Consider the following 13,759-nt stretch of genomic DNA (forward strand, 5'->3'; position numbering starts at 1 on the left):
GACAATAAGCCAATCTGACAACGTCAGAATTACATAACTGGAAACAACAACCATCTTTCCAGCTTTGTGCATGGATATAAGTGTACAACGTAAAAAGAGATTCAGTCTGCGAGATTTCCACCTTCATCATTAGTGGCATTTTCTTAGCAAGGACATTAATTTTTTTAAGGTAATATCAGTAATATTTTTTTCTCCGTGAGATTCTTGGGAGCTTCTGTTACCATAATCTATGAAAAAAGCCATTCCCTGTAGCTGGGCTATTGCTGGACAAGAAGTTATTCTATACCACATTTTCTTTTAAGGGTGTGAAATGACATGTTGGGGAGTAGATTGCTGGGAATTAACATTTTGCACCCCACCAGTAACATCTTCAACATGCAGAGTTCAGATCACATTATAGGCATTGTGCTCTGCTTTCCACCCACAAGTGACTTCTTCTAGCAGCAATGCGTAAGAGGATTGTTGATGCCACTTTATTTGTCTAAAGAAACATGCCTCCTTCATTTTGGGGGGTTATAAAGAAGTATTGTGATATAAATGAAAGGCTTAAATGAAAGTTCCTGTTCTCTTTCCTCCTTTCTGAAACAGACACCCATGGTAGAGAGGATTTCATCGTGAAGAGACATTATTAGTAGAAATATTACCATTAAAATTATAGTTACACATCTGCTTAATCGTGGTTCAGGATTCCTAAGTTAGAATATACCAAGAAATGAAGCAAGATGACAGGAATAGCTGATCTTTGTAAAATTCTTTGGAAAGCCATAAAAAGAAACATGCTGACAACTTAAACTGCAAATGTCCTTGTGACCTGTTGTGTCTGATTTACAAAGCAGTTGTACAACATTCCCAAAATTAAAGAGAAAATGGGTATTATTTCACTAGACTGATAATCATCTGTGTCATGCTGATGTATGTGGGTCCAAGATGAGTTGATCAGAATTTTTTTTCAGTACTTTGGCATTGAGGTATGTCTGAAGATGGTATAAATTGATTACAAAGTGTGTCAGCCTGCATCTAATGACTACACTTTGATAGTGACTCCCAATGAGTTAAAAAAGAAGATTAAAATAAGAGAGAGAGAGAGTACACATGCCAGTCTGACACAGGGGTCTTACTGCATTCATATTTGCTATGCTTTTGTATTTTATAGTCCATTAACATTATGGAGCGGACATTGCAGAAATACGGAAGCTATGAAAAATTTGAACAGGCCACTGGAGGCAGCTTGCTGACCAAAAGTCGCATCTGGAATCATGTCAGGAAATATATGGTGAAAGAAGGCTGTCTTGGTGAGGTAAGTCATACAATGGATCAGAAAAGAAACATTTATGCAGATCTTAGAAATTACCCATGGATGGACCAGAGGAGCCATTTGGGAGGCCTTTCCTCCATAATTACAAGAATATTCGTTGCATCATATTTTTCTTATGGCTGTGCCCAGTCTAATTTTTGAACAATTGAAATGATGCAAATTCCTTGTGAATGCTTCAGCCACCTCTGAGCCTGTTTTCTGATTCATATATGCTTGTTCTTAAACTCGCCTCTTTTGGGAGTACCCAAGAACGACACCCTTCCTTCCCTCCTTTCTTCAGCTACTTGGAGACTAGCACATTTCCATTTATTCATCAGTTCTGCCATCCGTTCTCTTGTGTCAGATTATTTACACCAAAGGAAAGAGTTAAGAAAAGGCCAAGAAAAATAAGCAGCAGCCCAAGAGACTGATTTATAAGAAGCAACACAAATGAAAGTGACATAAGTGAATAAAAATGTCTGAAAGAGGTTGGCTTGTTGAGTTGGTTTGAGTGCTGTTTTTTCCTGACTTTAACCAGCTAATTTTTTAGAGCCCTGTGTGAAAATCTTACTTCCTATATTGGGGATTTAAGAAGTCAAGTTTGACTGAGTTACATAAAATTGCTTGGAAGAATCAGATGAAATTGAATGTATAAAAAGAGAATTATTCCAAATGAAAACACCAGCTGACAGAGTCTAAGACTTGGACAAGATCACTGGCAATGAGCAAGAAGAGTCTGGAATGTGAGCTCAAGAGACAAAAATTAGTTTCCCAGAAACTAGGTTTAATTAGTAAACATAATATTATTAAGAGAAATGGTTAAACTTGACACACCTTTTTGGGAGACTATAATTTGACACTGATACTAGACTTGTGTTTCTAAGAGTGAGGTTATAAAACTACAGTTTAGAGCAAGCAGAAAAAAATCATATTTTTGGTCTTTGCTGTGCTTTATCTCCCTTTGCATTCATTTTTGTCTTGGTTTGTCTTCATGGAAGCAGGATCCTACACCCTCATCAAACATCCCATGTCCTTCTTAATGAAATGCTTTACTTTTTCTGCAAAAATAGGGGTAATACATCATGCTTAGTATGGTCTAAAATATTATGGAAGTACTCTTTCCAGTTGAAGAGATGTTAATAAAGCTAAGTGGTACCTGTGCTTTAAATCTAAATGCTTTAGGATTTACCTATCTTTCCTGTGTCTTAAATACAATTTTTATGGGACTGATTGTTTGCTGTTGAACTTGAAGCTGAATGGTGGGTTTTGAATACAGGGAAGTGTCATGTTAATGCCTTTGATCCTTGGGTCCTTTTCTGTTAACTTTGATATTTAAAAAAAAGATCTCTCTTGTAGGTACTCTCCTTTGTACTCTTCTAAGCAGTACTGTTTCTTTAGGCATTACATGAAGAGGGAAAGGTGCTTAGTCTTCAACAAAGAGAGTTTCCCTTCTCCCTCCCACTCACTTGTTCAAAAAGTCTTTTTAAACTCGAATAACAAAATATATCAATATGCATTAATTTTCTTCTCTGGCAATTTTGGTTTTGATTACCAATTTTCCAAGAGAAAACATGAAAACAAGAACTACATTCCTGTATAAAACAAAACAATACCAGTATTTTAATAATATTTCAAGGCTGCATCATGTATCAGGAAACAAAGTACACAGTACTTCCCCTTCTCATTCATGTGGCTTTAGAATTGCAACTAAAAAGTTAAGCATATAGATAACTAGTCAATTTATGTGTGCTTATCTAATATTTTTCAGTTCTCAGTAATACCAAGATAATTAGACACAGTTCAAAAAATAGAATTTCCTCTGATTTACTCTGCATATGATTGCTCCCTGCCCCCTGAATCTAGTCAGTGTTACCATATTAAATTTTGCAGTCTCATGGCTGTCTATCTTAACTCTCATGCTGAGTCCTACTAAAGTCTGAGGTTTTGTCAGCAGCACAGATGACTGGGGTAACTCAGTGGAGTCAGAAGTGTCTCTCGTAGGTGATTGCTGGTAGCAAGGAAGAGTTGTGAAGGGCAAGGGACCAAAGAGAAATGAAATAATGGAAGGGCCAAAGGAAAAAGCAGGAATAGGAGGGAGAAGAGAGGTCTTTGCTACCTGAACTCTCTCATCTTCAGATTGTGGTCCATCTCACGGAGGACCTGCTATCTCGAGCCTCAATGACAGTGGTGAATGGCCGCCCCACTCTCACTATCAATATCTCCACTGCACGAGAGCACTGGCTGGAAGGGATGCTGAGACATGAAATTGGTATGAGCATGACATCAGTTCTTCAGGCAAAGGGGAGTACTTGCATGCATTCTTACTTATTTTGCAATGATGGGCCAAGCACTGCACATATACAGAAGGAAGGAATGTCCCTGTCTAAAGAACCTATGCTGTAGGTATGCTATAGGGAAAGAGAAACCTATTTATCAGTGCAGCAAGCAGTAAAAGGAAGATAATCCACTTGAGGATTTGTAGGGTTCATGTACATTAGCATTCTAGGTCAGAGCAGGAGCCAGCTTTTGAAGTGAGTCTACCAGCTAGTCCCATTTACTGCACTGAAGTTCACATGCCAGAGGAACCTTGGAGCAGGCAAAGTGTAATCCTTTCAGATGATGCTAGCCCAGAGGCTATGCGGCAGGGCATACCTTCTGTGCTGTCACTGTTCAGGGACATTTTGCTCATGACAGCAATTTACAGCTAGTCTGGAGTAAAAAAAGGGAAATGAAAATAGTGTGACCCTGCAACCTCAGCACCAGCCATTACACTTTACAAATTTTCTTCTGTTATGCTGCACTGCTTGCAAATGTAGGCATGCTTTAGGTATGAAGAATTTACCCAGCAACCCCTAAACTGGTGTAAGATTGCCTTCATTTTGCATTACACAAGGTTGGCCCAGCCCCGTGGGAAATTTCTACAAACTTTTCAGTGAATCTGTTTTAATTAAGTACATCAAAAGTGGATAAACTTGGCTAGTGCCTGAATTTCAACTGAAGAACAAGACCTGCAATTGCCTTGAACCACTGTTACTCATATTGTAAAGGGATATAGTGTCTTCCAAGGGTGCAGTAGGGCTGTTTAATCACCTTCAAGAGGCAACATTTCTGCCTCCTTACTTTGATTCTCCTTCCTTCTGTTCACTACAATGCCTAGCCTATGCTAAAGGCATTCAGCATGAAAGACCCTTTTGAAAATTCCTTTCCACAGATTTGGGAACTCAAGTCCTGCTGGCATTTGTATTCCTTATGCATTTTCAGAAGTCCCACTTGCAGTCAGCAGGTGAATAATTGCACCATGTATCTAGCTCTGACAAAATTCTCTGTTGTAGACAAGGCTAAAGTTTGCACTTCTCCCAGTGCCCAGTCCTAGTAGTTCAGAGTTCTGAAATAGGCATCTCCTTCCATATTTTATAATTTTTAAAAAATCATTAGATGCTACTGTTCTAAGTCCCATATTCCTTTCTTTTCAGGAACTCATTATTTTCGGGGTTTTAACAACAACAGCCAGCCTTGGTGCAACTGGAACGGACGTAGAAAACACGGGTTAAAACCAATCAACCCTACAGAAGAAGGGCTAGCAAGCATTCACAGTGTCCTGTTCCGCAAAGACCCTTTTCTTTGGAGAGCTGCCCTGCTCTACTACACAGTGTATCAGGCTAGCCAAATGTCCTTCAGTCAGCTTTTCCAGGACGTGGGGAAGTTTGTTAAGGACCCCAATACTAGGTGGGATTACTGCGTACGAGCTAAAAGAGGGTGGACTGACACATCACAACCAGGTGGGTTCCCTATTTGTCTTCTCTATTTTTGTACTTCAGGGAGGTTTTCAGAACATTTACTGAGCTCCTTCATCATGTCACACAGTAAAACCTTTGCAAAAGGGAGAAATGGGACTCCGTGCTTTCTGAAATGAGGCAGCAGGATTTCTGCTCTTGAAAACAGGGCTGAAAATGTACATCCAAGAGACTTTCAAACTGAATCAGTAATGGTTTTTTGTTGTTGTTGTTGTTGGAAGTGGGTATAACCATGAAAAAGTTCATACTCACAGTTTGACCTCCTTTCATTTTTATTACAAGAGATGTAATGTTGCTGTTGATATTTACAGACACTGTCTTCTGTGTCTGATTTCATTCTCTGGCTAGTGGGTTTAGCCTTCTAGTTAGTTTTTGGGAAGGTTTTCAAAGTCTGGGATTTAAATATCTACTTTTAAAAATAAAATTCTTCTGCTCATAATGGCTTCTGAGAATATGCCTTGAACAAACCCTGACAGAGTGTGATGTGTCTTGATTCCTTTTAGGCTGCTTCAATAAGGATCAGGTGTACTTGGATGGCATCCTCCGAATCCTGAGATACAGGGAGTCCATTGATTTCCATCTTCTGACAGCCCTTGGAAAGGTGAGTGGACTCATTCTTACCAAAGGCTACAGTTTTATCGTTTCAGCGAGCCTGCCTGTAAAGAGCTATGAGTCATTGTGCTCTGTTTTACTTTGATCTAGAAATCTCTGTTCTGTATAGCACCTTGTATTACACAGTGCAAGTTACAAATGTTTTGAGGTCCTAAAAATTTCTATCAGCTTTTTCTCATTCCTTGCTTATCAGATTAAGATTTTATGGTCATGTTTCTCAGACTTTCCTTTCCTCCCTTTACAGGGTACTGCCTGACTTGCAGTACAACAGACCGCTGTGGGCAAGTGGGACAGGTGCTAGATGAGGTGGTGGTCCTAGTAGAAAACAAAATTAACCATTTGATGCTAATGCATCCCCTTCTACCACAAAGAGTTTTTAATCTCAAATTTCTCTCCCTGGTGGCACCTCTGATGTTTTTCAAATATCAGTTTGGGTTTTTTCCCCAGAATACATGGTATTACTATATTCACAGAACATATTTTATGTCCATTCTAACTGTCATTGCTTGTTTGTTCTCAAAATCATACTAAAGTGTGTGGAAACTTTGTCACACTTCCTGAACCAGATCCTTGGATTGCTAAGTTTCCACAGTTCATAAAGCAGGGTTCATATTCACATAAACCAGCATCCAAATTTATGTTATTATACCTGCATTTAGAGCTGGTGTACCAACATTTCTGCCTACTTAACAATCAATGGATGATAAAGGGAAATGGCATATTATGATAGAGGGTTTTGGTCCACATTAAAGAAGTTTTGCTATTAGTGTCAGAAACACTGGTGAGCAGAACTATTTTGGTAACTGAACCAAGTTAGGAAGCTCTGAAAATAAAATCGCACTGTCAAATAAGTCTCTGTGACTTTATTCTCTAAAACTTCCTTTTGCTCTAAGCCTGGTTAACTCAACACAGCTTCTGTCTGCTAAACTACTGAGCGCATACTGTTCCTGCACTGCCTTACCCCTTTCTCTCTTCAGGGAGTCTACAGGATTGTCAAGCCACTTCAAAAACATAATAAGTCATTCTTCATATAATTACAGAGTCCACTATAATCTACATGGCAAGGCATCCACATTAAGGGTCTACAAGCAATTTAATTCTATCAGTATGATAATTTAAAAGTGCTTGACTTTACAACTTCTAAAATCAAGGGATCTTAAAGTCTGCTCTGAGTGTTTTTCCTGCACACATCTTCTGCAATCAAACTGGAAATTTGTGTATAAGAGCAGTGCCTGCTGTCAGCATCCCAGATTGGTTGAGGTCTGCAGGCATCTCTCAAGATGATCTAGTCCAACCCCCATGCTTAAGCAGGGTCAACTAGAGCAGGTTGCCCAGGACCACACCCAGTTGGGCTTTGAATATCTCTCCTGATGGAGACTCCACCACCTCTTTGGGCAGCCTGTGCCAGTGTTTTACCACCCTCGCCATAAAAAAAAGTTTTGGGTTCAGACTGAATTTTGTGCATTTTAACTGGTGCCCATTGCCTCTTGCCCTGCCAGTGGGCACTGCCAAGAAGAGCCTGACTCCTTGTCATTCCTTCCCATTGGCGTTTACGCACACTGGTAAGATCCCCCTGAGCCTTCTCATCTCCGGGCTGAACAGTCCCAGCTCTCTCAGTCTGTCCTTGTAGGAGAGATGCTCCAGTGCCCTAATCATCTTAGTGACCCTTCACTGGCCCTGCTCCAATATCTCCATATACTCTCAGGAAAAACAAGTTCTGTGAATGTAGAGAAATATGAAACTTGCACTGAGATCTAGCCTGTGGTTATTATGCATTTATTGCCACTCTAAAGGGCAATTTGTTTGTTTAGGGCGGAATAGGAGGATGAGGTTGTTCCAAAGGGAGTATTAAGCTTGGCTGGAGTATCTTTCAGGTTAGAAGAAAAAGCACAGGATTTAAACATAAGGAAGCCCAGCATTTAGTGGGAAAATTTTCATTGCCTTTTGAAGATTCTCAGCATTGTATTGTAACAAGTGAGCTCATCTTTCCCCGCATGCCTACCTTAGACATATTTTCACTGCCAACACAATAAAGTTATGAACACAATAGGAAACGAAAGCAGTCACCTATATTGCTGACAACAAATTGCTTCTGTGCTTTAGTAGGTAGTTAACAAAGTTGTAAAATCAGAGCACCGCTTTCTGATGTGAATGTATTTAAGAGAGCCATGCTGAAGTTTCTGTGTCTTCTCTTCTCATCTGAGTGCTAGAGATCTGGCTGATGGAGGCAGCCATGCCTTCCTGATGCTTCTGACATTTCTTACAGTGTAGAAGAGAGCGGTGCATGGAAACAGCACACAAGCAAGCTTTTTGGTGTACCTAGAAGTGACTAAGAAAAGAGCTTGAAGCCTGAGAAAAGATGCTTTTTTTAGAAGGAGCCGTTTTAAAACTTTGCAGGAAAGAATCAAATTTGGGAAGCACTGCAAAACATGCATGTAATAATCGCATGCAAGTAATATTAAAGAGAAATAGAATGCAGATATTGGTACACTTTAGTATAGCATAACTACCAGGGTTTTAAAAAGCAAAAGCAGCAAACTGTCACCTACTATTGTGTTTCCCAAGAATGAGAACACATTACAAACAGCCAAGCCTGTTTTAGCCTCAGTCTTTTTTACCTAGTACAATGATTTTAATTACATGTAGTAAGGAAGACAACCTGTTGCTGCAGTACGATGAGATTATGTTTTTGATGTCCTCAAGATGTCAACTTTTGTCATTTTTTTGCAATTGCAAGGACTGGGGAAATACATCCCATTCAAACCATACCTCAGATCACAGATACTTATTTCTTGGTTGCAGCAGTAACAGAAAACCCTGAAAATAAATACAAGGGGCAAAGGGTCCTTTTTCTTTCCTTTGTTTGAGAGGAAAAGAGGTAGAATTTCAAGCTGGGACAGGAAGGAAGGTCAGTATTTAATCTCATTTGGTGCTGTGTCTCCAGACTGAGAGGAGATGGTATGATTTTGTATAGCTCCTCTGTATCTACTTCTAAATACGTTAATCAGGTGTAATGTCACAGCATCTTTAAACAGCAGTATCTCAGTGACTTGAATAAGCCTGGGCATGGGTGTATGTTCCTTTTTTTAATCAGGATGCATCTTGTCATTGCAGCTAGAAAAGCACACATGTACCCAGTTGCAAATTCATTCTTTTTGTGGACTTTGTTCCCATTATCCTCAGCAAGATATGCACCTATCTCTGACTGCATCTATGAATCAGGTTTAGCAATCTGGATTACATAGTCCTATCTTTCCAGAGAGTCCTTCCATGCCCCTTACACATTGGTGGATCGTTCGTGCTCACTTTAATCTTTCCCAAATAGAAACCATCACCTGCAAAGAGGGCAGGCTGTTTCCAGGGAACCCTGACCGTGCAGTGCTCCTTAGAAGAAACACGGGGTAAAAAGGTTGGAAGGAGCAGGCTCCATTCTCAAGCCACCTGGCACAAACCTGCTGTGAGGAAATAGGATGTGCCAGTTAGTAAGCATAGCCAGGCTCGTGGGTTTTGCCAGTACATATGCTTCTGTCTGTAGGGTGCCCAGAACATGCAGCCTGGAGACAAAGCAGCAACCACATGAATTTCATCATGCTGGACAGCTGCCCAAGGAGTCCTGTTCTGTGCTTGCAGAGCAGCTTGTCTAGCTATTGCACAGCCAAGGCATTCATCCTTTCTGGACTGTCATTCGCAGCACCTTGAGCTACTGTGAACTCAAAACTTGAAGTCCTAGCTCATAGAACGATAAGACTACGGAGAAAAATCTCAGCTTTCATTAGAAAACAAGTAGTAGGCCCTGCAGTAGCTGGAAAACGTTTGAGAGTGTCACACCTATACCCAGAAGGCTCTGATGCCAAGAGGCAAACCCAGTCTCTGCCCTGCTATTGATTGGGAAAAAAAACCAACCTGGGATGCTTAAGTTGCCCATGCTGTAGTTAATTACTAGAGGTGCATTTTAATTTAGCTTTGCATAAGCTAATGAAAACCTAGTGAAAACAAAAACATCAGAGTTCTGGTCAGCTGGCACCATGCCTTTCCCAAAGCTGGAGCCTGTGCCATGCCTGTCCTGCACTCCCTTTCTGGTTCCTCAATCTTTGGCACAGTGTTTTTTCCATTCTCATGTCAATCTTTCCACCTCTTTGAGGAGAGACTCGAAGACTCACAAGTGCTCCATCCTTTCCCTCTCTATTCCTGAAGCTGCTGTAGGTCATTCTCATTCAGGTTCCTGTGAGTCTGTTCACTGACTGAATCAAAAGCAGAATTGGGAAGTATGGAGGCATTTGCTAAAAATCACTTTTTTTTTTTGCATCTTCCACTGAGGTACAGTTACTTGTGTTTTCAAAGGACTCTCACGAGCTTTTAAATCCTCCGGCTCTGAAATTTTTTCTTATCAACAAGAGAGAATTTAGAGCCACAGCAGAGAAGTAACAGGACTATAGTGGGAAATTAATCCATGTCTTCCTTACAGATCTCGTATGAGGATGTGGACCGCCTCAAAGGATTAGCTGTGATCGAGAATATGAGGGTACCACACTTTTTGCAAGACCATGCCCGGTATATGGAGCACTTGGAAAAGATCATGGAAGTCAATGAGCTGACTGATGAGGAGCTCCAGGATCTCATAAATTAACAGTATTAGCCCACCATTCACTTACTCTGTGAGGATGTAGAACTGGACTTCCCAGAGCATGCAAAAATGGATTTATGAGGGGTGGGGCAAGAGGGAAGGGTGGCCAGAATATGTGAAATTCCAAAAAAGGCCCTTTATTTTCCTTTTGTATTGTGATTGTATACTGATTATTTTTTAAAGGGTTTATGCATTTTTCAAAATTTGGCTTAGGAATTCCTTTGCAATGATCTGTCCAATCATTCACTCTGTTTTGTATGCTAGGTATGGTGCTTGACACTGCCTTTTGTAAGATACTGCCTTTTCCCACTCAGGTTTAGAGGTGGAGAAAAGGAGAAAGGGGAGAAATCCCCCTTAGTTCACTTGTGTTTTCCCTTTCTTTGTTTATAGCTTTCATGGTTCATAGTGATAGAACTGCTGTAGATTATGCTACATTGCTGTCTGCATTACTCTTTCCCATTTGGTCATCATTACAATGAAAAAAGAAAGTTTAAAAACACAGTGCACAGAAGCAGGTCTTTGTGCCATAGGATTGAAGGTCTGTAATGCTATAAAAAGTTTTGGGTTTTTTTACTGGAAGACTTAGCATTTAAAAAAAAAAAAAGATAGCTATTGCTGTTTTAATGACTGTAAGCAGGTATCCCCCTTTATCCCTCAAAAAGTTACACTGTTCCACATCTTCATCTGTATAGTACATGTTTCAGGCAGCTGAGTTCTGGAAAGGGTCTCCCTCTTGAGGACAAGCATAGCATGCCTAGGAAGTTCAATATGGCAGTGTTTTAGAAGAAGGATTGGGCAGAACTGTGATTTCATTACTTATATGTTTTAAATAAATTCAGGAACACAGAGACATAATTCAGCACAGCAGGCAACACCCAATTCTTCTCTGGGTCACCTTAGCCTACAGAGGGTCAAGTCAACTTTTTGAGCAGTACCTCCATGCTACAGCAAGCTCAAGCTTGCAGAGATCATTGAAGAAACAAGATGTGAATGGGGGGGAAAGATGACTCACAAATGCCCTACTCCTGTGTTCCAACAGAAGTGCTGCACCACTCTGAAGCAACCTTACCTCTGTTTTAACTGCCAGTGCTACATCCAGAACCAAGAAGAGAAAGCACCTTACTGTAAGGCATGGCTAGTCACATGATAAATAGCTTAGATGACCCAGGAGGACTTACTACATAAACTATATTTTCTGATTCCAGGGTATTATGGAATTATTGATGCAAATTGAGTTTTGCACTGTAAGCATTCTGACAAAGGGGTTTGTTTTAGTAGAAAGCATTTTACCAGGGCTCCTCTGGAATCCCAGGAAGCAGCTATGGTAGGAGAGGCTGGGCAGGAACTAGCGAGAGCCTTGGACAGGACTTCTTCCATTTCTTCCCCTTCTGCCTTGGCCCGCTGGTAACAGGCCTGGCATTGGATAAGGCGAGTAGATGGAGCCAAGGTTTCTTCCATACCACATTTGCATGGACCTGAGCCCTGGTATCTCTCCCTCCCTGCTTATCCTGTTCTTTAATGAAATGGATGGAATAACCTTCCCACCTTATTTTACACCCAGGACATTACCAGCCATGACAGTAAAGTCTTGAGAACACATTTTCTGATCCATAGGAAAATCTGTGAGGAAAGCTCCCAGTTGGCTAAGAGGTCTGAAGGGTTTTGAATAATTCCATAAACACAGCTGCCTTTTAGCTGGTATCGCAGGTGTGTTTGCAGTGGCTGGCTGGCTGACTGCTTCAAAAAAGAAAATGCACTCAACAAGCATAAATTTACTAAATTTGGTTATTTTCAAGGCAGGGACAAAGAACTGCTCACAGCAGCCTTAATTTTGTATTGTCAGTATTGTTCATGAGCTGAAAGCCTTTCAGCCTCTGTATGCTGAAATAAAAGCCCTTTTTCTCTCCTTCCCCCTTCAGGCTGTCTAGTTTGATCACTGGTAACTTCGCCTGCCTAGCTTTGTTTTAGAGCTGTGCTGACTAGACATCGTGTTGCAGCAGCCTGACAGGAACCATTTGCAGTCACACACCCACATGCTCCAGGTTTTGGCTCCTTTGCCAGAAGCAGCAAGGAAGCCACACGTGGCTGAGGTTGAGTCAAAGATTGCAGTCAAAAGCTGTCTTTGGAGTAAATCGGGCAGAGATCGTTTGAGCTACACCATGGAAGAATCTGGCTCACTTTGCTGACCCAGGGGTATGCAAAGGGCCCAGTCCTTTATGAAAGGGACTGATTTTTCAGTCTGAAACTGATTTTCTGAACTGATTTTTTTCTCACAGGAGAGATCCCTGCCTTCCTCCAGTGACTTCTACATAAGCAAAGTGCTTTTCCTCCTCCCCCAGTAATAACATCTTATAATCTAAGTGTATGTACATAACATGTCCTTGAAATCAGGAGGCTGTGCTAGTCACCCTGCTTTGCCACAAAATACCATGCCTACAGCCTTTCATCCAACAGCCAGTTGACTCTTACCACTCTGTAGCCCTAAACACTACTACAGCCTTTCTGCTTTACTCAAAAACCTGCATCACGTTTTCTTCAAACTAGTAGGTGCCACAGAACTTCTGTTCTTCGTTATTCTAGAAATAGATTTGCCTTGTGCAAGGGTTGGAGTCTGGAAGTGGTTGGTATCAAAGTAATACCTTAGCAATAGATGAAGCTGTCAGCTTCTGGTTTTGGCATCAGATTCATTCTTCATCCTTTGTAAAAGTGTTTCAAATTTTGAAGTGTAGCTTTTGTAAATTTTCCTGAATTTTTTTCCCCCCACTGTGAAGAGGCTGGTTACTAAGTCATGATACCGCAGTTCTGTAATAAAGTGTACGGACAGCAGTGGACGTGAGCTCATGTCACTACACAGTTCATGATGCCAATGATGATGACAGGCTTACCTAGCAGTCTGGCTCAGTTGCTTTGCTGTGTATCCATGTCTTGCTACTTCTACGTTACTCCTATACAGAAACCTAGTCAACACTGGAAAAGCCTCCCCGTTTCACCAGACCAATTTTAAAAGGCATTTTATACAACTTTTACAAATAAAGATAAATGAAAGAATGAGAGACTAGAGTACTGAAGTGTTACATTGTGTGGTGTGAGAGTGTTACTCTCTTTCGATGGCATTGGCTCTACAGCTAGTTGGACATCCCAAGATGTGCATGGAAGAGATGGGCTTTCTGATGCAGTTTGAAAAACACCACTTGGGGCTGGAGTCATGAAGGCTCTGCTGAAGTCTTACATCAGGTACAGCTCCCTCTGCTCTGTCAGAAGGCCTCCCTCTGCTCTGTCAGAAGGCCTGGCTGCTCATGAGGAAATTACACACCCTCCCTTTTTCTAGAACACAGTCTGAGGCATCATCGGAACCATTTTGCTGCGATGCATTTCTCAGCACCATCCATGCAGGAAATGGCAACTCCAAGTGCTCCGCTTTAACACTTTGATGCA

At 41.0% G+C, this 13,759-nt stretch overlaps 1 protein-coding gene across 3 annotated transcripts in view; it reads left to right on the forward strand.

The window, feature by feature from the left end:
- Positions 1-13,481, forward strand: part of MATCAP2 (microtubule associated tyrosine carboxypeptidase 2) — a 30,675-nt gene extending 17,194 nt beyond the window's left edge. Inside the window, exons 2-6 of one of the 3 annotated variants that reach the window (XM_049816149.1) lie at positions 1,154-1,297; positions 3,431-3,563; positions 4,768-5,073; positions 5,592-5,689; positions 10,166-13,481. In XM_049816149.1, the coding sequence (XP_049672106.1) occupies positions 1,166-1,297; positions 3,431-3,563; positions 4,768-5,073; positions 5,592-5,689; positions 10,166-10,327 (831 nt within the window). In that variant the 5' untranslated portion in view covers positions 1,154-1,165 and the 3' untranslated portion in view covers positions 10,328-13,481. Of the gene's footprint in view, positions 1-1,153; positions 1,298-3,430; positions 3,564-4,767; positions 5,074-5,591; positions 5,690-5,944; positions 6,311-10,165 lie in introns of those variants that run through there. The other 2 variants (XM_049816147.1, XM_049816148.1) reach the window with 2 other exon arrangements.
- Positions 13,482-13,759: the final 278 nt, after the last annotated feature.

The sequence above is a fragment of the Accipiter gentilis genome, chromosome 14 (genome assembly GCF_929443795.1).
Source record: "Accipiter gentilis chromosome 14, bAccGen1.1, whole genome shotgun sequence".
Taxonomy (NCBI): domain Eukaryota; kingdom Metazoa; phylum Chordata; class Aves; order Accipitriformes; family Accipitridae; genus Astur; species Astur gentilis.